At 34.1% G+C, this 26,523-nt stretch overlaps 1 protein-coding gene across 1 annotated transcript in view; it reads left to right on the forward strand.

Moving 5' to 3' along the window:
- The window catches only part of RYR2 (ryanodine receptor 2), a gene marked incomplete at both ends in the record, with an annotated part of 390,473 nt that overhangs the window by 315,100 nt on the left and 48,850 nt on the right, over positions 1 to 26,523 (forward strand). The window contains 12 exons of the mRNA XM_082276741.1: positions 492 to 812; positions 2,142 to 2,382; positions 2,777 to 2,864; positions 4,330 to 4,422; positions 4,760 to 4,930; positions 5,884 to 5,943; positions 10,079 to 10,213; positions 13,448 to 13,560; positions 14,173 to 14,269; positions 18,481 to 18,584; positions 19,131 to 19,182; positions 19,317 to 19,370. Of these exons, the coding sequence (XP_082132867.1) occupies positions 492 to 812; positions 2,142 to 2,382; positions 2,777 to 2,864; positions 4,330 to 4,422; positions 4,760 to 4,930; positions 5,884 to 5,943; positions 10,079 to 10,213; positions 13,448 to 13,560; positions 14,173 to 14,269; positions 18,481 to 18,584; positions 19,131 to 19,182; positions 19,317 to 19,370 (1,529 nt within the window). The remainder of the gene's footprint in view (positions 1 to 491; positions 813 to 2,141; positions 2,383 to 2,776; positions 2,865 to 4,329; positions 4,423 to 4,759; positions 4,931 to 5,883; positions 5,944 to 10,078; positions 10,214 to 13,447; positions 13,561 to 14,172; positions 14,270 to 18,480; positions 18,585 to 19,130; positions 19,183 to 19,316; positions 19,371 to 26,523) is intronic.

Below are 26,523 nucleotides of genomic sequence, written 5' to 3' on the forward strand. Positions count from 1 at the left end.
TGAATTCAAAAGTAAACATTTACAATCAGACATTCACCTTGAGAATCAGCTTCTCAAATCTGCTCAATTCATTATGAGAGGCAATGATTTCTTTTTGTTCTGTTAGAATTCCAGATCTCATCTAACGTGTTGAGAGCGATTTCATTTTATCAATTTGTTTCCTCAATTGTAAAACTTATGCTGGAAATAATTTTGAAATTTAAGCTTTATTTTGGATATAGAAAAGTGCATCTGATTTCTCTGAGTTCATTCCACAATATTTATGTTGTTGAAGGTTTCGTACAGGAATTTTAATTATAGAACTGTTCATATAAACAGTTTATTGCTCAACAGTATGAAAGGATGTGTTTTTTATTTTTGCGTTTGTTTCCTTTGGATCAGAAGGGTGCAAATGTAAACAGAAAACAAAAGTTGTATTGAATAATTATTTTCCTTTTATGACCTAGTTATTGATTTTTGTTTTTTTGGTTTTTTTGGTTTTTTTTCAATAGTTCTCAATTTGCCAACTAGTGTGGAAGAGGTTTGCCCAAATATTCCCTCCTTGGTGAAGCTAATGGAAGAAATAGTGGAACTGGCAGAATCTGGTATTCGTTACACACAAATGCCACATATCATGGAAGTCATCCTGCCTATGCTGTGCAGTTACATGTCACACTGGTGGGAGCACGGGCCAGAGAACAACCCTGACAAGGCTGAAACATGTTGCACAGCCTTGACGTCGGAGCACATGAACACTCTGTTGGGTAACATACTGAAAATCATCTATAACAACCTTGGTATTGATGAAGGAGCCTGGATGAAGAGATTAGCAGGTAAGATGTGAAAGTAAATAAATAAGCAAGCAAATGTGTGTATATTCAGAATGTATGTACACACACACAGACTCTGAATCACTCTATTTATCCTGTTAAAGCTGGAGTAGAAGAACACTCATATTTTACATTTTTAAACAATACAGATCTTGATGAATCAGAAATACTAAGTATAAAGAAAAAGCAGTGTAAGCAGTATGTTTTAAACTCTCAATAAGTAATATGGGTAGATTAGACTATTTCTTTTTCCCGAGAATATACACATGTGCCTTTTGTGGTATATTAAATTCAAGGACTGTAGTAATTTAGCCCCATTTTCATTATATACCAAGTTTTCATTTGCAGGCATTACACAGTTCCTTGCTATTCTGTAAGAGTGCTGGATCCTTAAAACCTGAGTTTGAAGGTGTATATCTAACATATCCATTACAATGAAATGTCGAAATGCTCATGTCATTTTAGTAATAGTTGCGTTGACTTCATTGCATGAACAGCTTGAAACTCATTTAAAAACAGTTTAATTCTCAGTGTTACAATCTCTGAGGAAAAGTCACTTCAGTGGTGTGGATTCAATTTTTCAGTTAGACTTTCTTATGACTTTTCAGTTTTTACTGTAGTAGCAATTTCATTCACGGTAGCATTCAGAATTCCTAGTGTTCTGAAAGTTAGTAATACACTCTAAGAATAGGTGGTAACTGCCTAAAATTCTGTGTAATTTAATCAATATATTACCAATGATTTTGTACCAATGGGCCCAGTTGAAGTGGTAGTTTACATAATTGTTCATATGAGTACATTTGCAAAAAGCTTGTGCTAACAAGTCTGAAATGAATGGTTGAATAGTCTCATTTGTGTACATAAGAAATACAGGCCAGCTGTTTCCGTGGATTTTCAAATAACCAGAGCATGCTTTCCAGTGCTGCTTCACTCAAGCAAGGTTCAAAACAGAAGCCAGTAGCTGAGAAAACTTGTGTGTGCACTATGTAGCTATATATGTATCCATCCATACCATTACACAACTTCCACATTGCTCAATAAAACTATGTAGACAAATACCATGCTGACAGAATACCAGTAAAGAGGTATTTCAAGTTTTATGATCATGCAGGCTTAGTCTGTGAAGCTGCAATTTCTGCCCTCAGACAAAATGAATTGACTTTGTGAAATCCTGACCACATTTAATTCTTGGCAAAACTTCTGCTGATTTCAATGGGGGCAGGATTTAACTCTGTAGCCTAGAAATAAGATTCAAGAAAGTGGGAAAAGGTAAAATATTTTAGTTATATTTTGTGGCCCGGTATATATTATAATATTCATTGCCTTAAATAGTGTTTTCCCAGCCCATCATAAGTAAAGCGAAGCCACAGCTCTTAAAGACACACTTCCTTCCACTGATGGATAAACTAAAGAAAAAAGCAGCAGTGGTTGTATCGGATGAAGAACATCTAAGAGCAGAAGGCAGAGGTGACATGTCGGAGGCTGAACTGCTCATCCTAGATGAGTTCACCACTTTGGCACGGGACCTCTATGCCTTCTACCCTTTGTTGATTAGATTTGTGGACTATAACAGGTATGTGGAGAGGAATAGGTCAATGAATCTCATAAAACCTTCCTTTTTATTGATACCGCATCTTATCCCTTGATGTGCCTAGCACTGAATTAAAGTGGCTTTTACTCAGTCTGACAATCTTGCAGTTGATCAAACTAATGCTTTCTGACTTCTAGGAGGAGCTGGGGTCTTTTTGAGAAGAAAACAAAACAAAATTGCAATCCAAATCTATTGGATTAGAAAGGATTTTAAGGGTTTTGAAATAGGACATCAAAAAGCCACTTCTACCAGAAAGGATTAAAAGCATTTATGATTGGTTTTGTGGACTTGTATCCTTGTAAAATGTTGAAAAGTGATTTCAAAACATAAAGACAGCGAGGATCATCCCCTTTTTCACCCTTTTACCAAATTTCAGGGCAAAATGGCTGAAAGAGCCCAATCCTGAAGCAGAAGAGTTGTTCCGCATGGTGGCTGAGGTCTTCATTTACTGGTCAAAGTCTCATGTAAGTAATTCCTTGGTAAATACTTGTTTTAATGAGGTTTCTTAATCGTTAGATCAGTTATTTAGTGGTTATGTTTGTAAAATACATTTAATGACAGAAGTGAAACTGCAGATGGGAAAGTAGTAATGACTCACATTTCTGACACATTTGAAATGGCAGAGAAGATAGGAGAGTTGGGTAGGTATTTTGTAGCATAGTAAACTGATTAAAGATATTTTTCTTACAGAGTCTGCTTTGTTGTGGGTTTGTTGTTTGCCTGGTTTGTTGGTTTTTTGGGATTTTTTTTAACATACTAAGCTCATTGTGTTTTGTGTCCTTACCCTATTTTTTTTTTCCTTTTCAGTTATTTTGACCCCATAACCTTTTTGTAATCACACCTAGTAAGCACTGATGCTTCTTAAATAAAACATGATTCAGTGAATACTGGAATGTGGATACAAAAATGCTGCTAGCAAGGATTTTCTTGCTATTTTCTAAGTCCGTGAGAGACTTTTCTCTCTCACAGAAGAGGTAGCAGAGTTATGTAAACAACCAAACACCTGCAACCTTGAAAAGTCTTGTTTATGGTACAGTAGAAAAATATTTTGACAATGGATGTTTTAGGATTTTAGCCAATCACCCCAAGGGGTGGCTGATCCTTTGTCCAATTAGACTATGAAGAAAAAAGTCTATAAAGAGTTCATAAAATAATTAAATAAATCAATCTTGCTGCACAATTCCTGCCTGCTGAATCTATATTCTCTCCTCCTCCCTACGGCTGCGGGACATGGTGATATACCTTAGGGCATTTTTTTTTTTTTAATACTGGAACACAAAGAATTAAAAAACCCAAAGAGTCTGATTTCTTTCAGGCATTAGATCTTTGTATGTACTGTTGTGTTTACTAAATTTCTTTATATGCTGTGACTTCAGTTCTCTCAAATCTGGGGAACAAGACACCTTATAACTTCTGTACTTGTGCCTGAATTTGACTGTAAGATTTGTTATAAGCAACAGTGTGCACAAAAAGTGGTTACACTGTAGATAGATACTGGATAATGAAATCACCTGTGTATTCATAATTTCAGTCTTTTATTTAAAAAGTTTCTTATGTACCTGAATATAGTGGAAATTTGTAATGGGGAAAAAATGAGTGAGTAATTTACTAGTAAGGGAAAACCTGGACAATATTTTTATATTGACTTAGAGGAGGAGTGAGATTTTTATCATGTATTTTTCATAGCTAGGAGAACATTTCCTTCTCTCTTACATGGGGAAAAAACCCCAAACATACACCACCTGAGTTATGCAATGTAAATGAAGCTGAAATACAAGGACATTGTTGATCATCTGTTCATTTTTACTGTCCTTGTCTTAACTTGTGGATTTTACAGATTTCTACTTAATTCATATTTTTTATTTAAGGTATGTTTAGATAGAATCCTCATATAAATGCTTCTAACTGAGATCTTCTGTATGTTTCCAGAATTTCAAAAGGGAAGAGCAGAACTTTGTGGTACAAAATGAAATCAACAACATGTCTTTCCTTATCAGTGACACCAAATCCAAGATGTCTAAGGTAGTGTAAAGATTTTTATATTTTTCTCTTTGCAAAAGGAAGGTGTCAAGAAGACTCCAGAGAAGAACCTTTTGTTTGATTTTTTTTTGTTTTGTTTTGTTTTGGGTTTTTTTGGCAAAGAAATCTGTTGAAAACACTGGGTTGAGATTCAAAACACAGTCATTTGCGAAACGCATTGCAAAATATTGGCAATGATAAAATGCCAGTTCCACTGGATAGGGTCACACCTGTATAGGTAATAAGGAAATTGTCAAACCAGAGGCAAGTACAAAGTTGCTAGTACAGTTCTTTTGTTTAATATTGGATTTTTTTCCCCCATCTTTACTTTATTCTGCAGGCTGCAGTTTCTGACCAGGAAAGGAAGAAGATGAAGCGAAAAGGTGACAGGTACTCTATGCAGACCTCTCTCATTGTGGCAGCACTGAAGAGATTGCTTCCAATAGGCCTAAACATTTGTGCTCCTGGAGACCAAGAGCTAATTGCACTGGCCAAAAATCGATTTAGCATGGTAGGTGCTCTTTTTGCACTTCCAGAAGGTAGAAATATTTACTAATTGAATTCCTTGAATATTTCACCTTGCGTTCTTACAGCATGACACAGAGAATCAAGATGATAATTTTTTTTATAAGGGCACAGTGGGTGATTATGGTATATATCTACGTATTTTACTCATGGCTTAAAATATTTCAGTTTGAACATAGGATCAGTATGGATGTACTTCAGAATGATCAGTATATGAATAGAGATAGCATTCAGTAGTTAAACTAGTTATTTTTCTCTCTTAATTTTTAATGCAAAGTAGTGTGTGTTATATTTTATGAAGCTTGAATTTGGTTGGACTTGATCTCAAAAGTCTTTTCCAATCTACTTGACTGTGATAAAATTAAGAACTAGCTGTTTCTCAACTTCTATGCTCAGTATCATAACTATTCCTTTTAATCACTCTCATGTGAATGCAAGAATTTCTGTAGGGATAGACTGATTTAAAAGTTATTCTTTTGGGTATATACTCAAACTGCAATAATGTGATTGTAATTTGGAATATAGTCCTTTCTCAAGCTATAATACTTTATACACTCTAGTGGGTTATATGACAATTGGACTCCTGAACTGAATGCTATAAAGGATAAGAGCTCTGCAAAACAAACAGAAATCAAATCACAGAAGGCTCTGTTCATGTTACTGATTTTATTTGGTCAAACTTTCTGTATGTGTATATTAGTAATCTGAATTCAGACTCACATTTAGTATGTTACTGTGAACAGATACGTATGATGCCATCCAGAACTTGATCCTGTAAGCTTGGATAAAAAAAGATTTATCTTGGAGATTTTTCTCAGTCTTTCACATTCTCAGTTTAATTCATCATCTGATGAATCCCAAGGTTGATATTTAAATGAATTATAACTTTTCCTAATTACCTTCTATTCCTAATTTATATGATTTGTAATCTATTGGCAGAAAGACACTGAAGATGAAGTACGAGATGTCATCCGCAGTAATCTTCATCTTCAGGGCAAGGTAATCTATACACAGTTTTTAAATTTGACTTTTCTTTCTTTGAATTCGTTTGTTAGTGCCATATAGTGACAACTTGCCTTGGTTCATTAGGATAGCTTGTAGTCCCTTATTCTCTTCTGTCAAGTAACTTGTTCATGTCAACTGTTAAATGTTAGGTTTTTAATGTGTGTATATATGTGTTATATACAATAACATATGGCCCTTCAAATCTCTCTCCATTCACACCATTAATGCAAAATTGGAGATGGAAGGAAGATCTATCACTGTTTAAACTCCTACTATTATTTGAGATAAAGTCTGCAAAATGCTTAAAGTTTCTTAGTATCAGCTTGAAGTGTAAACGAAAAGGAAGCTGCCATTTTGCTGTACTCTGAAAGTGGAAAATCTCCAGTTTTCTCAATTTGTTCCTGCTTTTCTGCCCAGGGAAAAGAAGGTATTTTGGGAAAAAGTATAGATTTTTGTTACTGAATTCCAGTTAGTGCCAGGTGACTAGCTTTAGGGGAAAAGTGCTGAAATGTCTAGTGTAATTAAGCTGTTTAATTAATGCTTTAAACAAAGACAAAGAAGCCAGAATATGGAAGTGTAATAAAATTATGTATGTTTCTCCTCTATTGAAGAAAGATGGAATAATACCCATGGATGTATCTTTACTTAGGATTGTCCTCTACCTCCTCCCCCTGCTCCATGTTTTATTCACCTCAAGAAAAAACTAAACTGGTATTTCCTGTGCTCATTAAAACTAACAAAAGGGTAAACATGAGTTGAAAATCTGGTGCTTTTTTTTCTGAACACTTTTTAAAAAATCATTCAGAAGTCTAGATTCCTCTGCAATCAGCGCATGGCAGAAATAATTTTTTTTAATGAGTCGGAAGTGAGATGGTTCTTCCTGAATAATATGTGAAGATTAATTTTCTCACATCATGCTTTCCATGTATCACTTCCATGTCAACAACAAAACTGTTTTGCATAAAATGCTACAAATAAAAATCCAGTAGTGTTAAATTATAGGGTTTGCACATAGAAAAGTTTACTCTGGAAGCAAAAGATTTGGTTAAATCCTAAGAAGCTTGAAATAATTATCCTTGTATAGCAAATATTGTTATATACTGAGAAGCAGAAAACACACAGGCAAAGTACTAGGAAAAAAGGAGTGTTTCTGAAGATCTTAATGAACAATAGTACTTAATGTGCATGCCATGATCATAAAACCCTTAAACATGAGGTGATTTTCTGTATAAACTTCAATAGTGTTTTCTTAGTGACAACGATAGCTATTTCTGTTCCAACATTGTCATTATGTGTCTATTGTCATCTTGTGGGCCATGCGGTTAAAATTCTTGCCCGAGTTTTCATGTTGCTAATTAGCACTTGTCCTCCTGTTTTAACTACTTCAGTTTCTATTTTGTTTCTCCACTGATACATTCTGCTGTTCTGAAATTTCTGTCTGTTACTGCTTTGTTGCCTGGAAGTAATGATACATCCTAATACCTTGATCTGTGCTTTCTCTTCAGAAACTTCCGATGCTTCAATTAAAAGTTTGCTATTGTTAAGCAACTTACGTCTCCTCTGTTTATACTACATGAGAATAAATGTGCTTTTTAATTTCTTAGACTGATGCAATTTCACAGTGCCTTGATGATTAAGACAAAAGTAATTTTAGCTAATCCAAAGTACATATTGTTGGATTTTCTAGTTGGAAACTTTTCAGCAATGACTTTAGAATTTCCTATTTTAAAATGAATTCCTGGTGGAAGATGAAAATCTGAAAGAGAGACATGTAATAGATACATAGATAACAAAACTAAACTGCTCTTGTAGTTAGCTTTATTTTATAGCTATTTGTATATTGCTTTATTAACTTTTAAAAACTCTGATTTTGACCTCTATGTGAAAAGTAGTTAACTACAGGCAAAATGATGATTTATCAGTGACATATTCTAAAGTTAACACTAAATGTGTGTAACTTAATTACTGAATGTATAATGTCTAAAGTTAAATTCAGTAGTTATGTACAAAATACAATTTATTCCATAATTCTCTGCTGTCATTAGGATTCAGTCACTGTACAGTCAAGTATGATGTTTCTTTTTAAGAAAAATGACGCCATCATGCCTGCCCTTTTGTTGTCTGATTAAGTCAGACATAATGGGAATCTAGGCCAACTGGTCTTACAAATTTAAATTATTATTTACTACTGTGAATTAATAACGTAATAATGTAACTTAGTTATAATGGTATTTGTGTAAAGTGGCTTCCAAAATATAGGAAAAATACTGCTTTTTGAAAGGCTGGTTTTCTTCCACCCATGGCAATATTCTTTCTTCAAATGGTGTTTTCTGTTAACCACTTCTCATAAACACCTAACATTCTGTTATTTATGTTAGAGTTAAAATGTAATTTATCTAGATTGGTCTTTGGAGTACTGCACTGTTAGAGAATCATCCTTCTGAATCTTTAGCTATTAATGTCGTGGCGTCTATTTCATGCATTTGTCTACCTTTGTCTACATTTGTGCATTTGTCTTCACCCTGTTTCTGTCTTTCCTTTCCTTGCATGCCTGCATGCTGTTACTCAGTACCAAGCCTTTTATTTCAAGAAATTGATGACGAAACTTGCATTCATTTTGACATGGATGAAGCTCAAGTCACCAAAATCTTCTTCCAGCCATTCTAATTCACATCTTGAAATGTCAACTACTCATACCCTTAGAAAACTACCTATACAAAAAAGCTGTACCTTGGTAGAATGTGAGGAGTCCTCAGATCAAAAGACATCTCCACCTGTGATTAAAAGGTCTTTTGTGGACTATCCATTCATGATGATCCAGTCAAATGCTCACACAAAGACTGTGGATGTGACAGTTGTTAACAAATGGAAAAGCCGAAAGGTGGAAGAAATGCCTGCAAAATGTGGCTTTCTAGGTTATAATAAGCTATTAATGAACGACTGTGTAAGTTTTTAATCATTCCTGAAACTTGAGTAAACTGTGTATCATAATATGTTTTGTGGAGGTGAATTAGCATTATTGTCTCACCTTAGGCACAAATTGAAATCTGGATCCACAAAGAAGTTTTAGACAAGTAAGTGTTGAGTTCAAGCCCTATGCAAATCTGTAGGGTTTAGCCCCTAAGTTCTCTAGCCATCTGGGACAATGTGTCTTCAACAGTAACTGCATAATTAGGAATGATCACTGGCCACAGTTCTCAGTAAAATGGGTCATCGGTGTCATTGGCACAATAAATGGCTGCAAAGTGTGTTGCATCAGTGTTGATTAGCAGAAGGACTGGGGAGACAAAACAAACCAAAAAAGAAATCACTAATTGTAAAACAGAGAACTGCAAATCAATGAAGTAGAAAAAATGAAATGTAAACAGAAAAATGTAATAAAAACCATTTTGCTTCTTAAAGTTCTTTATAATTTGAAGGCTGATAAGCAAATGAATCTGGAATTAATTTTTCAAAATTAATTTTAAATTTTTTATCTAGTAATCAGTAAAATTAGGATTTTATAACAATTAAAAAAATTTTATAATAGACATAAATAATAGCAGTACTTCTAATTTCCATGACTGAAAACTAAGTAATCCCGACTAGCAGAGCAACACTTTCAATGTGGTTTCATTTAATAATGGAAAAGGCAGTGTACTAAGTTATGGCTGTGTACCTCATATTATATTTTTCCTCAAATATTATATTCATTGCTGGTGCCAGTGCTATTTGTTGACCAATGATCTTTTGTTATTTGTATGATTATTAGTGTTTTAGTTCTGTGGAACAGGTTGACCACAGAAACTGTGGGTGCATCATCTCTGGAAGTATTGAAGGCCAAGTTGGACATGACTCTGAGAAATCTGGTCTCGTGGAAGGTGTCCTTGTGTATGGCAGAGGGGTTGGAACTAGATGGCCTTAAAGGTCCCTTCCAACCCTAAACACTTCAGGTTTTATGGAAGCTCTTAAAAAGCATTGCACAAATTAGTCGTGATCTCACAGTGTAGTGGATGCTATGTGGGTTAGCCATGTAAACGTGTAGGATAGCCATATAAAGTGTTTCAGTTGACCTTTGAAGCAGTTTCTCTACTAGTTAAACCGTTTGGAACATTTTGCCTTGGTGACATGTGAAATCTTTCTCTTGCAGCTTGAGGATCCCGCCATTAGATGGCAGATGGCACTTTACAAAGATTTACCAAACAGGACTGACGATTCCTCAGACCCAGAGAAGACTGTGGAAAGGGTCCTTGATATAGCTAATGTACTGTTTCACCTGGAACAGGTTAGACACACTTTACCAATTCCATTGCTTCTTATCTAAATAAAAGAATTCACCCTTTCATTTGTGCTTTGACCTGCTGTATTTAATGTTATATTGTTTTTTCTTTCTTTTGATGACTACTGCTTACGTGCTTAATCTTATGTTTTGTAGTCCAATATTATGGTCATATCTATCTCACAGTGTATTTGCAGCAGCTCCAACAACAATTTGTTTGGCCAATCTGGCCAACTCATATATTCCTTGCTGCATTCAAGAAACAGCAGAAGCAGGTTGGAGGAATCATTTTTTCTGAAAAAGCTCTGTCAGAATGTTTTAAGTTGCTTCAGAATCTGGCAAAAAGGTCTATTGTATTATCTAATATTTTTTGCAGTAATATACGAGCTTCCCATGTGACCTGAACTACTATAACTCTCATTTAAGTAATTCTGTATTTTATTTTGTGTCCTTTCTAGTAGCAGTATTCTTTAAAATATGACCTTAAAAAATCTCCTAAATTGATACATCTTACAGGTCAAAGACTAGTTGATAAATTCATTTTGTGACTTTTCTTTTAGAATTGTTACCTATTTTGCACTTTAGATTTATTCTGTGTTTTTTCCTTTTTAAAATGTAGTGAAAAAACAGGACATTAACTTGGAGGGTATTCCTAATGGCAGAGATGAACACTGATGGTTGCATAACCTAGACTACAAACTGTCTTCATATAGAATTTACTTATTTTTTTTTTCCCTTTTCAAAGAACATTTGAAAATTCAAGGTTCTCTTGCATTCTCATTAGATTAGCTGGTTTCCCTCAGAAAGTTTTCAGATCCGATGTCAGGAAGCTTCCACACTGTGATGAGGTCACTGGTTCAGTCAATAGGAACCTGAGAGATATGCACTCTGCATATACACTCTGCAGACGGTGTGTTGATGTGAATATCTGTGTCCCGTCTGTTGCATCACACAATTCTTCTTTATATAGTTGGCCAGCCTTGATATGGACTTGCTGCAAATTCAACAGCCTTATACAGCTTGGTAGAAGAGAATGTGGAGGAGTCACTAAACTTTACCTGTTGCTGAATATGTGTGGAGAAAGCAAAATGTGATAGAATATGGAAGCAAATCCTTGTCAGTCATGGTTTGCCAATGAGAGAGAGCGAGACAGGAGAATGGGTGCTGATTAGGAGGATATAGGGTTGCTGTGAGGAAAGAAGGCTAGAGAAAAGCTAGAAACATAGGGGAGAAAAAGGTTTTCTCTTTTACCCTAGTTTTATCCAAGTTGACAGCAGTACTACAGAACAGGATGGATTCTCATTGTAATACCAGATCAACATTTAAGATCAGTACTTCTGTTCAGACTTAGTCAAGTAAATGCTTTGCTTGTTGTCAAGTAAATGCTTTCTGCTTTTTTTATGACTACCTTGCACCTATTTCTTTAAAGATTTAGCCCCACAGCTTTACTTATCTTCTGTAGGGGCTTTTGTTACTGAAATGGGAAATATGGTGTCTTTAAAATGAGTGAATATATGAGCACTGCATCTGTTTTTGTGATAGTCTTGAGTAATCCTTTGCTCTCTGTATACAAATACTCTGTTCTCCATATATACATACTCTGAATGCTTTCTGTGTTGCACTTGCAACAATCAGTTCATTCTTTGTGTTTTCTTTCCAGGCAGAGCTAACTTCTTTGTTTTTATTGTTTTCAGAAATCCGCTTGCGTAGGCCGAGGCTATTTCTTTTGGGAAAGTATAGAGGGATTTATAATTGTTTGTGAAGATATTACTAATTACCTAACTTTCACATTTGGATTTGAATGACTTTTAAATTACTAGTGCTGGCTTTTTTTTTTGTGACTGTAAACATGTTTGCTGTGAACACTTTTTTATACTTTCTCTTAAAAAATACTTTTCATTTGTATTTTATCTTTTAGAAAGAACTTGTTTAAGATTGTTACAATTTAATCTTAAAAGTATAATTACATATTTCACTGAATAGCAGTGTTTTTGTTCATTTAATTAAATGTTAATTTTTTAACTATTAACATTTTTTGTATTTCACTAAACTGGATAACCAAATTTGGGTTGAATATTGGCTCTACATAAACATCAGAATTGTCACTACATATTTTACATATAATGCTTGATTTTGTTGCAAGGGAGAATTACTAAGTCTTTCAGGGTAGAAATACTAACTTCCACTGCCTTCTTTGATGCTGTTGGAACACAGAGGAGTGTAGTTGTTTGTAGAAGAAAAAAACCCTCCATAAAAAAACCAAACAGCACCCCCGCAAAAGTCATCCCCCTCTTAACTCTGCAACAGTTGTGTAGGTTAAATCAAATTATATAATCTTTATGGAAGATGTGTGAAATAAATCACAGAAACTCTGAATAGGCTGTGGGAAAGGAGTGATCTGTAGCACAGCCTGCAATCATAGTTCCCAGTTATCCAGTCAGGCTATATACAGAAGTATGCAAATGCCCTTCAGCACCACAGTAGTCATTTTCTTCAGATGGAAACAAGGATGAAAGGTAGAAGAACAAACTCTAAAAGTGTAAAAGATGAAGATGGAGCACACCCAATTTCATGTCATGCTACTGTAGAGCCAGGATGCAGAAAGAGAATATATCTTAAGATGAAGCTGTAGTTTTATGAAATGTAGCTAAAGTGTTTTGATGTATTTTACGTACATTCTGTGTGTGCTAATTCATGGAAAAGATTTAGTCTTAAGTCTTTGTACTTGTCACTTTTTCTTAAATTTAATTCTTTTCCATTGTAGCTCATCATGGTACATATTACAAATAAAAGATTAATTGTATCCATAAAAAATTCTTTAAAAATATTGTCTGACGCAATGTGAAGCTGTACAATTTACCTGTACATGTGTAAAGAGTTACATATAAAAGATAGAATGAATGAAGATTCTTCACATTAAAAGTTAAGGTCTTCTGAGAGATGGCCTTATTTGCAATAGTATTCTATCTAAAAGATAGAAAAAATTGAATGAAGTGAAAAAGAAGAATATCTGTATCATACCAGGAAAGGAAGATTCTTTCTTTAAGTTTATTTTCTAAATTCTGATTCTATGATTTGGCTGAATGCTTGAACTCTGTCTGGAACATTTTTTCTGATCTATTCCTCTTCTGTTCCTTTTCTACTTAATTTATCTGTTAACTAACATTTTCACTAATATTACTATTTCCAGGCACTAGGGGCATTGCATCATTATTTTTCCATGTGTATTTTGTGTAACAGGTGGAGCATCCTCAGCGTTCCAAAAAAGCAGTGTGGCATAAGCTGCTGTCTAAACAGAGGAAAAGAGCAGTAGTGGCCTGCTTTAGAATGGCACCATTGTATAATCTGCCAAGGTGAGAGCTATATTATTCTGTCTTTCACAAATGCACTAATATTCATACGGAGCTATTTGGCAAGATCAAAGGTAAAAAAATAGTAAACCCGTTTGTACACTGCTTTCTTTTATTAGGTTTAATTGCTTTTTTCTATGTTCTGAAAAAAAAAAACCAAAAAATATAATTTTCAATTTCTGATTTCAAGTCTAATCCTGAACATTAAAAAATGCAATTATTTGAGCACAATCCAAATTTATCTATTGCTATTATTTTAATATTTAAATTAAAATAATATGACAAAATTTTTTATTAAAATATAAAACAGCAGTGTGGCAATGTATTTTATTTAATTATGATTTTTAAATTTCTTTAAAGTTTTATTTATTATCTGTTCCTAAATAATTATTACTATGTTTTAGTATCAGTTTTACATGTTAGTGGAACACAGTTTTAAATAGAACATTTTAATGTAATTTTTTTTTTAATGGGTGCATTTGACCATAGAAATTTTGTTTCCCTTTTAAATTATTCTTGTAATGACTGGACAGTTCTTCAAGCTAAATGAAATTCATATTGACTAAATCTTGTTTTTAAAAGTTTACAGCTTTTGTTTTAAATGTTCCTTTTTAGACACCGAGCCGTCAATCTCTTTCTTCAAGGCTATGATAAATCTTGGATTGAAACAGAGGAACACTATTTTGAAGACAAACTGATAGAAGACTTAGCAGTATGTCTGGGTGAAAGGGTCATAAGAATGTATTATGGATTAACATTTATCTTGTATAGTAATAATTATAAATCTGTGAAGTACCTAAGATATCACCTAAGCTATCTCTTCCCAAAGGGATGAGCTATAACCAAGTCACTCTGATAGCTTTTGAAAAATTACAAATGATGGAGATTCCAAAATCCCCTCAGGCAGTTTGCTTCAGGGCTTCAATAATCTTTTATAAAGCTTTTTTTCTAAATTACATATCAATTGCTATAATTCCCCTATTTCTTATCTTCTGCCCTGTGGAGAACTGGAACAGCCTATTCCCTCCTGTTTTGCAGCTAACCTTTGTATATTTGAGGACTACATAATCCACATTAAAGCTGTTTAAGTCAAAAGGTTAGAATATGAAACTAGAGGAGTTCTAGTCTTAGATCAATCAGTTCCTTAGAAGCTATCAGAGCCTGCTTCTTCTTCACAGAAGAATCTTCTTGTCAGGGATATGAGGATTTTTCCCAATGATGAAGTGTTAGAGCCATGTCTTTAGCCCTGTAAATACCTACGGTGGTTTTCAGTTGAGTCTGGGGTCCTCATCCCTTACAATTGTCTCTCTGAAAGGTAGTTTTTTCACAGGTTGGGCAAGAACTAGTACTAGGAATTCATACTGGGAAGTCCAACAGAACACAGTCTGAGATCAGTCCTTTCATTGTAAGGAGAGCCTGCTCTTTGCAATAGAGAGAGGAAGCTAACTGTAAAATTTCTATTAGAAAAGAAGTAATAATTTGCTTTTACTGCTTCAAGCTTGTGCTTAAAACCAGCTACCCAAGTTGTAAACAATTTTGAAAATTAGGATCAAAATAGTGAAAGGGAAATCAGCAGGAATGAACTCAACACAGACTATGGAAGTTCAGTTTTGCCTGCACACATGCAGAGTTAATTTCTTGTGGCATCCTTATAGTAGGATCAAGCATTGTGAAAAAACAAGAGACTTCTACAAATGTTTACTTTGTATACAGACTTTTAAACTGATATCCTTAAGTATCCCAACACAATGCAAGTAGTGCAGGTTCAATCTCAAAAATAATTATATTTCAGCAGTTGGGAGCATTGAGTGTGCAGTGGAACAACACGATTCTTTGCACGTGTGCATGTATGTGCAGGTGTGTAGATGTAAAGAAATCACCCAGCATGGTAATTAGGCTACACTGACATGAAGGGTTATCTCCTTACCTCCTTGACAAACCTATGTACTTACTAAGTTTATTAATAACTCTTTGCCAACAGGTAGCTTGAGTGAAAAACTGTCTCAGAGAAGACAGAAGCAGACTGGCCTGGATTTTATATCATCCTTTATTAAAAAACTACAGGAATTTCCTTGTAATTCCTCAAACCTACAGATATGTGTATTCCCATTGCTCTTTTAAGTAGAGATGTATTGCACCTTTCAATCAAACGAGCACACAAAACTCCATCTGTCTTTTAAATAAATTTCTATCACATTCTTGCTGCCATAGAGCATTCACTCTCAGAAGAGTGAGAGTTTGAGGTTCAGCTCTGTGGAGCTGATCCGGAATGCTTTGTGGACATCATGAAAGATGTAGTTGTGTTGTTGGTGAAGGTTCCTCTTAGACAAACTATACCCTGGTGTAGCAAGGAATTAAGTTTATTGAACTGTCAAGATGGAATCACAGCCCAGGCTATGGTGGCAGAACTCATCTGGAAGGGAAGAAAAGAGGTGCCTTGGGCTCTCTGATGTATTCTTGAAGGATTGTCTGAAGTTTCTGGACTGTTCACATTCTAAGTAAGAAAATGGATCAGTCCAGGACTCAGAAACTATGGGCAAGATTCCTGTCCTTTAACTCTCTGTAGTTAGTAAACTACAATCTTTTATGCTGTAGTGAGTTCTTTCTCAATACTGAGAATCTTGGCCATTCTTTTCTGCTAAGTAAAAATAATTTAAAGGAACAAATACAGTCAAAGCTACCTTCTTCCTGACTTTGCCAGATCCAGGCAATTTATAGACTTGTGGTAAGAGCTTTTTCTGGGATGTGGGAGTTGATAATTTCCATCACATAAAAGCAGAGAACTGAACTGAAGCTTGCAGTTTTGTTCCATGAATCTTCTGTCCTCAAGTCTATTATACAAAAGTCGTACTGCTTCTTCCACTTGTAAAATTAAAGGAAAAAAGTATACCCTTGTCCTCTTTTTGAGCAGCTTAATTGTGCTGATTCCTAATTGTGATTCAACAAATCAAGCCTCTGAGGGAACTACATTTTTGATATTTGATGTTAACATCATTTTTATTAATCTTAAAAATGCTTCTGCTTAAATAAATAGGTTATATGAACACTTAAGCTTATTTGACATAACTGTTGATTTGTTTTATTGGTAGATGTTATTGGACATAACTTGTAAGAAAAATATGTTTAGTAGAAATTTAGATTATATAAAATAATAATATAATTAGACTATATAAAATAATATTTTTTAAGTCTTCAAGATTTAGAAATGGCAGCTAAAACTTACCCAACCTATATGTTTCTATCCTCTTCAGGTAAAGCCTTTTGTTTTACACCTACATAACTATAGGGCAAATGTCTCAAGACATTGAAAATTAAGCATACTTATTTCCCAGAAATTCAGAAAATCATTTGATTCTAGTGTTCATGCTGTGCTTAATAATGCACACTCATTGGTGAATTTGATCCTCCATTTAATTGCAATAAATCTATGTAAACTAGTAACATATTAACAGAACTTCTGCCCTTTTGTTTCATCAGTTTTTATAGCATAGGGAGATACTCTGGTTGATAACATTATGAAGTACCGAATACTGCCAGTTAATTAAAGAGAAAGGTCAGCATTCTAAATGAGATTGAAATAAAGAGCAGGGGAAGACATCCATCATTGTTCTGGTCTTGTTACTGATACTGTAAATCACATTATCACATACTGAAAAATGTGAAATGAACCTTGTATGGTGATCATAGAGTGGCATATGAAACAATAGCTGTGCATGTATGTCAACTGAAGGGAATTCTCAGCTGCAACTGGACATGTTTGGTACAGCTGAGTGGGAAAGGTGGACTTCACAGGCCCGTAAGAAAGAGTAGTACTCATAGACCATCTATAAGCATTCCCACAGAAATCTGTTTGGCATGCAAAATTTGTTTTCTTAATAGACAACAATCCATTTTCCTTGAATCTCTGAAGTGGCCAAGCCATCCTTATTGCTTAACAGATAACATGTGACAATATAATAATTTATTACTTGTGCTCTCTTATCAATGCATGGAATTCTTTTTATCTGTATTTTGGTGTATAGTGCTAGGTGAAAACAAGGAGGAAGAGTGGGCATATTTTATGCGACCAATTTTCTTTGAGCTACCAGAGTCTTCATAGAAAAAAGTGCCTGGATGAAGCAATTTTGTTAATAACTTGATAGATAAAACTTACTTTCTTAAATGTCTTTTGGCAAAACACAAGAAGTGGGAGGACAGATTTGTATAGGTTTTTTTCTGAGCACTGCTTTGGCAGTTGTCATTAAAGTATTTAGGACTACATTTTTCTTTCAAAGAAAACTAACTAGAGCTGTCTAAAACTGAAAGCAAAATAACACATGAGAAAAGAACCCTCTTTATGCATTTATATATATTATTGAATCATATATAATATTTTTCGTACATTATTGATTTGTCATCTCCTAAAATTCTACATCCTGCCAACATTACTGTTGTTGGTAGATAGAGCTCCTTGTGTCTAAAACTACTGCTGAGCTTCAGCTTTGGATTTCTTCTTCAAAGTCTCTCATAATTTCTCAGTGAACATTTTACTTGGCATAGACTTGAAACAGGATTCTCATTTTTATCTGATGAAGCTGCTTAGCATAGTGAGCAACAAACAGTATAATAGTAAATGCAGGCATCTGTTTACCACTAGTTCTGGATAACCGACTAAAAGATTGAAGTTGTTCTCAGAATCTAGGGGAGAGGGTTAATTTTTATGAGGAGAGGAAATCCAAAGCTTAGCAAGTTGTATCATCTTTGTAAGTCTTCATGGTCAGAAACACAGTCAGTTTTTTCATACTTTGTTGGAAGTTGCGTCCTCCTGGCTGTCCAAATCAAAATTACTTATGTTAATATTTAATGTTTAGTAAATTGCACAGAGTAAAACATTGTTCACTATACATAATTAAATATACTTTAAAAATCTTTTTTTCCCTAAAGAAACCTGGGGAGGAACCACCAGAAGAAGATGAAAGCCTTAAAAGAGTTGATCCTTTACATCAACTTATTCTGCTATTCAGTCGAACAGCCTTGACTGAAAAATGGTAGGCATGGTGTGAGAGACTACAGAATGCATGCAGATTTTCAGAATACTCCTTTATTTGAAGTCGTATATGTCTCTTTTCAAGTGAGATTACATAATCTAGGCCAAAACATGTGTATGAACATATGGTGAGTTTGAGTTACACTCAAACCTCTTTAGCTTGTGGTATGTATGTTTTGTGGTATGTTTTTCACAGTTATGGATGCTGTGTTCAGGACTTACTACTCCTCTGTCTTCTGTCTATGTTCCTTATTGACAGTTATATTCAGAATATGAAGTATATTCTAAGTATAATTGAAAAATTAACTATATTCACTTCATTGTAAGGTGTTTATGAATTTCTGAGTACTGTGTTTGTAGCTAGCTATACTTTTCCATTTGTATAAGTTAATCAAGTCTTAATTTTCCAAAAATACTTTTGTTATTATTTATGAGCATAGAAATTATTTAAAAATATTTGTAAGATGTTTAAAAATATCTTGGCACTTCAATTCTACTATAATGACTCTAATCTTCCTCATTTACCTCTCCTTTCTCTATTAACCAGCAAATTGGAAGAAGATTTCCTGTATATGGCTTATGCTGACATTATGGCAAAGGTAACTTGTTTGATATCTTATGCTTATTTTGTGTTTTAATTAAGTTAGTGATGAAGATCAAGAGAAATAATTTGTAAAGTGTTATCAGTAAATTGCAAGTTATCAGTAAATGTTTTCTTTCTACATGGTATCAGAGCTGCCATGATGAAGAAGATGATGATGGTGAAGAAGAAGTGAAGAGCTTTGAAGTAAGATTATACTTCTTTTTTTTTTTCTTGTCATGTTAGACATTATTTCATAGCTTCCAGCTGACATTTATGTTTCTTGGTTCATGGCTTACTGCAGCTTATTATGCCAGTGAACTGCATGTCACAAGCTGGATGTGGCAGATATGAGTCTCCAGATTAATACTAGTGAAACAAAAACATGCGCAGTATCACATAATGTAAGATTATATAGAGAATAATTTAGTGGATCTTATATATTTATCTCATTGACTTTAACTTTTTAGTTAGATATTACAGACAATGACTTATTCTAAAAGTCTGATAACAACAGACTGTATCTTTTAAGTTATTCTGCCCTCCTTTTAGTTTGGATTTCTAAAATACTTAAATAATACTATTTTTTGCAGTAGTCATTTGCATTCAGTACCAGTAATTCATACAGTGGTTTTATGTTCACATATATATTAGTGCTTCTTAATAAAATGTGAAGTTCTGTTCATCAGTACTGCTAAGATTTTTGTTTATGTTGAGAGCAGGAAATCTATATTTATTGTTGTTTAATGTTGAGTTTTTAGTGATCATCACTGTTTAAGGATATACATATGAGTTGATTACAGGTGTAAGAGATGAGTCTTTGTCATGTGCTTGCTCTGGGACTTGTCTCTCTTTTTCCATTAATAAAATGGAGTTTGCAAGAAATTTGTCTCTTCTGAGGGGCACTGAGGGAATTAGCTTGTTAATATTTTTAATATTTTAATGTCTTTTGGCGTATTACAATTCTGACATTAAAAAGTCTCTTATGTCTTTCAACTCAATTAATACTTACATTTCATATCTCTACTAAAACACAGAAACATGAATTAAACACTTTTATTATTTCTTTAAAAATTCTAAATATACTGATTGTTTTGCTGTAAAGCTATCTGTGCTGTTCTAAATGCTGAAGAGTGGTTTGGTAATTTTTACTTTTACTCCATTGTTTTATAAACATAGAATGTTCTCTATGTTTTCTATATGATGCTGCATGATATAGCACTGAATACTTAAGTACATATTCCCTATTTGACTGTATAAAGAAATCAGAATATCAATACTAAAGTCTTTTCAATCACTTAAAAATTACAAGTAATATACATAATATATAAAATTTTGTTTCTTGGTAAATATCTAAGTATGAACTGTTGAACCCAAATTTCAGTGGGTTTTTCTGATTTTTTTTCTTTTCCTCTGGGAATGCAATATCTGACTTACTATTGACTAAACAAAGAATACTCATTCCTATAAGCTTCTATCAGCTAGCCCATATGTGCTTGTTAGATATCAAAACCTTCTGCTTATAAATGTGAAAATTGATAAAAAGGAAGTCATTAAGGTGGATGAAGAAATTTATCAGTAAGGAATTTGTCAGTGCTCCTTACCTAAATTATAATGTTCAGCGTTCAATTTTTTGTTTTGAGAGAAGATCCTATTCATTTGTTTCTCTTTATTATTTTTCCTGTAGCTGTGAAACTTATGTTTAAATAATGTATTTATATGTTCAAAAGACAAGTTTGTGTATGTATTTGGTCAGTCACCTGCAGCAAAAAAATTTTGGACTTCTTTTTCTTATTACTATTTCGCTTCTTCCTTGCCCTTCCTTAAGGTGACAGGATCACAACGCAGCAAGGTAAAACAAAAAAAAATATGTGTGTATTTGTCTGGGTCTAATTTTGTGATTTTTCAGGCCCAACATCTTGGATAAGTTCAATTAAAGGGTCTTGAAATCGTTTTTAACATTTCAGTTCCAGCATGACATCTCTACCAAATCCTTTTTGTGCACAAGCTCTTTAAATATTGCAGGAATTATTTATGCAGAATATACCGTATAAATTTGTGATACTGTTTTGGGGAAAACAGTGTCATTTGGCTTGTCCATGTTGTTTTGCTGTTCATGCCTTTTGTGCATTAGTTACCTTCTTTATAACTTATCTGCTTATAACTTAATTTGAATTATTTAAACAACTTATTTGGCTATTAAGGGAAAGTGTTGAGCTTTTCTTCTGTATCTTAGCAGACAGACATTTCTGATATAGTGGTAGACTTCTGTTTCCAATATCTGTCACAGAGAGAGCATCAATCACAGTTCACATCTGATTCAGATCCTTTGGAACTGACTGAGTCCTTAGCCTTCATCATTATAGTATTTGATAGAAATTCCTTAGCTACTCCTTACCTGAAATGATTCCTAGTTGTTCCATGTTTTCTATAAAAACATAGAGGCAATAGCTCTGAAATTTCAGGGTCAATTTTTTTATTGGCTCAATTTCTTACACAACCTTTTGTGTCTCATCATGAAAGCCTCACCATTTGTTTCTGAAGGGTGTCCCATGACTATGCAGCAGAATACTTGCCTGCTTCATGCAGGTAGAAGTCTCAGTTCCCATTGTTGACTCAGGCCGCTTGCTGGTATTGCTGCAAGGTTGATATTCTGGGAGAAGGTGTGGTGGGTGGAGTAGCTAATTTTTGGTTCTGAGATGTTTAAATAAAGTTATTTGTGCTGTGGCTAATGACAGCTAGAGTAAATAAAGATGAATTGCTTGAGATTTGAAAAGCACAGATTTAGCTAATGGTCAGGCTTCAGTCAGTAACTTCAAATTTAATTTCCTATGGGTAATGTAGGGAAACATAACCTTCATGCTCTTCCATGGAAAAGAGCAGGATGATTTTGGTATTTTGTTTGCTATCCTTCCGTCAACATTCGGATCACAAAAGAAAGAGGTTCCCATGCATCTGTGGGGAGAGAGGATGTATTTCAGGGTCAGCTTTACTCTTACTCCTCCAAAAATTTGCACAGGTCTATTCCACCTTCATACAGTAAAGGCATTATCCTGGAAGATGCATGTGCTCACAAAAAGTTATTTAAGAGGTATTGTAATTTCTACAAACACAAAGTGCATATTTAAAAACCCCGAAGAAAATATATAAGCAATCTAATAATTTCTTCTTTTTTAATTCCAATAACTCAGCTATTGAAATATTGCATATCTATCACTCTGCTTACCTGGTTACCATACACTAAATCTTATATGCTCCATAGAAAATTTTCTGTCTTGTCAACTGTGACTGTTTTAAAAGCGACAAAAAAGCACAAGAAGAAATAACCCTTGCTTTCTTCATACATGACAGGAAACAGTTGTGCAGATGCGAAACTGTATATACCAGCTGCGTGTGTGCTTGTGTGTGCATTTGTGTGTTTCTTTCTGTCTGGTAATTAAACTTCAATGTTGAAGGCATTTCTTTTATTCTATCCTCTGTGTGCATGTGAAAAGACTGACTTCAGTTTGTATGGGGATAAAAGTCTACTGCTCCTCTAGACTTTAAAAATATGTGGTGTTTGAAGTCTTGAATCTTTTCACAGTCAGAGCAACAGAGACATTTGGGCAAGCTGAGAATGTGATGAAAATACCGAGTGTATCTTACTGACAGTTTTTATGTCCATATCTCATGCAGTGTAGTACATGCACTTTTGTGCAATTAATTTGTATTGGGTTAGTAGTGTGGACAATAGGGAGGTGACAATAACGTTCTCTGTATGTTGGTACGTTCCTGTAAGCACTTACCTGCTAGTATTTGCTTTGAGTTATAGGTATCTTTGCCCCTTGCCCTTTTGCCTCTAAGTTAACTTTCTGTCATATTGAATAGATGCTCAATTGACTCTCTGTAAAGTTGGTGTCACTGTCCCCTTTGACTCTGATAGGAAATTCTTTCAAATCAAACTGTTTCCCTAGCTGAATGCAAATAATTTTCTGCATTTGAGTCACTGCTACATACTAATGTGCTCTAAATATGAGTAGGATGGGAACGCAAGGGAAGAGTCAAAATCTAGCTCTTATTTTTAAACTCATTTTTATTAAATTGATAATTGACTCCTCGCAGGAAGAAAAGAAATGGGAGAAAGGGAGCTTCCTATGTCAGTTCTTTTCATTCCTGTTTCTGAAAGGTAGCAACTTTGTTGATAGACTTCTGTATTCACCACCTTTTTGACAAAATGATACGTTGTGCAGTCACCTCTGACAAAAATTTTCAAGTTTCAGTACATACAAATAATGCAACCTCCTAAGGCTCCAGACCATTGAAGATGGCTGCCTTTACCTCTTACTGTCACAAATCCTGAATAAACCACTGAATCCATATACCACATATTTACAATCAGTAACTACTTATTTTATGAATTAAAATCAGACTCCATAATCAATTTATCAATTTTAAGAAAGTAAACATTCCAATCAGTATGTAAAAATACGTTTTTCATCAGTTTTTGTTACATCTGATGGATTGCGTGGAACCTAATATATGGTTTCACTCTCTACACTACAGAATTAATTATTTGTGCATAGAATTGTTTGGGTGGGAAAGGACCTTTAGAGGTTCTGTAATCCAAATGCCTTGAAACAAGCAGTGATGCTTCAGTGGTGAAGTCCAAAAGGAGTGAGTTAGGAAAAATTCAGTTTTATTTATAGAGCAGAAACCAACATATATTTAACTTAAAGGATTAAAATATATATGAAAGTATATATAAAAAAAGATATCATTATGCATGACTACTTGATATTTTAATTAAATAGATTATGCATGCCTGACATTGAAATGAACAGATGTTTTGCCATTGTAAGACCTGCCTAATAGGATTTGTTATCTGGACTAAACAGAAGTCTTGAAAAGTATAAAATATGAAGACAATTCAAAGGAGAAGCTTTCATCTTCTAATAGCTGAGTTGAAAGTAATTTCTCCTCTTTCCATCTTTTTGTTTATTCTCTTTAACTTAATTTTGTGATTTCATATTGGAAAAAAAAAAGAGGAAAAAAAAGAAAAAAGAATGTTCTGTAGAAGTAGGATCTTATGCCAGCAGTCTGTGTCTTGGAGCTTAGTGGTGGCAGCAAACAAACCTCTCCATATGTCTTAGCTCCAAGGGAGACTCCAAGAATCAGTTTCTGTATGAATTAGGAGAAAATTAAGAATTTCAGTGACACACTTGTCAGTTACAGCTTCTCTTTAGTTTTAACAAGTTTGTTGCCTACAAATTCAAACTAAAACTTGTGTTTTTGCTCAATGTATTTTGGCATATGATTGCTTATAATGATTTAAAAAAAAAAAAGAAGAAGTCGAAAATATTTGGGTTTCTGCTTTCAAAGAGTATAATTCTAAGGTTTCCTTGATTTGGTAGGTTGCTGGAAAAAGTCTGTAATATGAGAACACATGTATGTACATTTATAAGTGGTCAATGTTTTCCCCTTTGAATTGAAGGCATCCAAGATAAAATAGATTTGTTCTTCATTGAGGATTGGTTTTGTTTGGGGTGTGTTTCTTTTGGTTTTTTGGTTTTTTTAATCTGTTTAATTAGTTTAATTAATGAAGTATTTTTGCTGTTATTGTGATGCTTTGGTGAATGACAGAAAAATCATTGGCTAATTATTATGGTAGTTTTCTTGACTTCAACTGACAAGCAAGTGGATAAAGTGCAAAAACCTGAAACTGGCAGCACAGATAACGATGTAAACAGTAAGGGCATCTTAGAGAAATGGGGATAACTTTATTTACTTAGTATACTTAGTAGGCAATGGGTGGCCCACTTCATGTAAGTGCTGCCATCACATACATATTTAGATATATGCATTGACTTTGCATGGAGAAAGCAACAGTGAAAATGCATTGTCAAGCTGAAGAAGGAACCATGATCTTTGTGGGTTATCATCAAAGAATGGTTGCTTTCAAAAGAAATGCTTGTGGTGTTTTTTGTTGGTGGATTGCTTTGTTTAGTTGGTTTTGGTTTTCTTTTTTTGGTCTGTTTTGTTACTAATATCTTGATTTCCATTGGAAATTCCAGTTCTCTCATTTTAAGCTGTTTGGCAATGCCTCTTCCTACTGTTCTTCTATAATGCCATTGCAAGAAGTTAGTCTGTAGATTATGCAGATACATCTTCACTGTAAGCATTCTTATAAATCTTTGATATTCTTATCAAAAAATATTGTACAATGAAAGTAGTATAGCTGGTGTTAGGCTTGTGAATAATAAATTTTGCAGTGAAAGATGAAAGGTTGTTGGGTCTAAAACTAAAAGTATCTAGAAATAGGAAATAGTTTTTAAGAAAAAATGCTGATCAATTTTCAATGGCTTCTGAAGCAAATGAAAATATTTTGTTGTAGCAGCTATACTGAACCTGTGATGTCATGGTTTGGTGGTTTGTGCGTGTGGTGTGTGTGTGCGCGTGCGTGTATGTTTCTGTTTTGTTTTTGTTGAACTCCCAGGAAGAGGTTTAAACATGAAGGCAAAACTTTCAAACCGTAGCATGGCTAAATACAAAGCAACGCTGCCATTTTTTTTTTTCCTTTTTGTGCCTCCATCTAGATCTGTCACATAATTTAAAGCAAAAAGAAAGATACAATTTAACCACAGGAGAGCTAATAGTGTGAAAAAAAAAAACCCTGATGAATTTTGTTTCCGCAGCACGATATTATCAAAGATTTAAGAAACAAATTTGCCAGCCTCGGCGAGAACTCTCTGGTAACAGCATAAATGTCTGTGTTGGTTTGCTTTTGAGTTAAAGGTTTCTTTTTCATTCATTTAAACATATTTCTCTTTTTTACCTCTTCTTTTTTAATTTATTACTCATACCCTCTATTTAGCAAGCCTTCATTTTTTAAACCTCTTCCATCTTCCAATGTATTTTTTCCTTAACTTGGATGGAAAGTTTATGGCAGCAAAGCTGTCATTCTGGCTACTTCTGCTGCAGCTGTTCCTGCTTTTAGGTCATACATGTTTTGGGCGTTGTGTTTTTGGACATGATACTAACTGATTGTGTCATGTTCCTTTTGAGTAAGCTTTTTACCACGCCATCTGATGGACTCGCTGTCATAGGGCTCTATGCAACTTCCATTTTGCAACTTATACTGCTTAGTCATCCTCAATTCTCCAGCAAACTTCAATTAACCTGATGAAAGTTGAAACTCATCTGGAATTAACTGTGCCTTTATGTTTGCTCTTTATGCTCTTTATGTTTTCGATAGTAGTTTAAATTACAAAAAACAAACTTCACCATTGCTCAAGCAACGCCATGCAGTATTGTTTGTTGCCGCTAGAGAATACAAAATATAAAAGCACAGTGTATTCTATCAAATAATTCTGTTAGTAGGGTG

Source organism: Coloeus monedula, assembly GCF_965178545.1.
Source record: "Coloeus monedula genome assembly, chromosome: 2".
NCBI classification, from domain to species: Eukaryota; Metazoa; Chordata; class Aves; order Passeriformes; family Corvidae; genus Coloeus; species Coloeus monedula.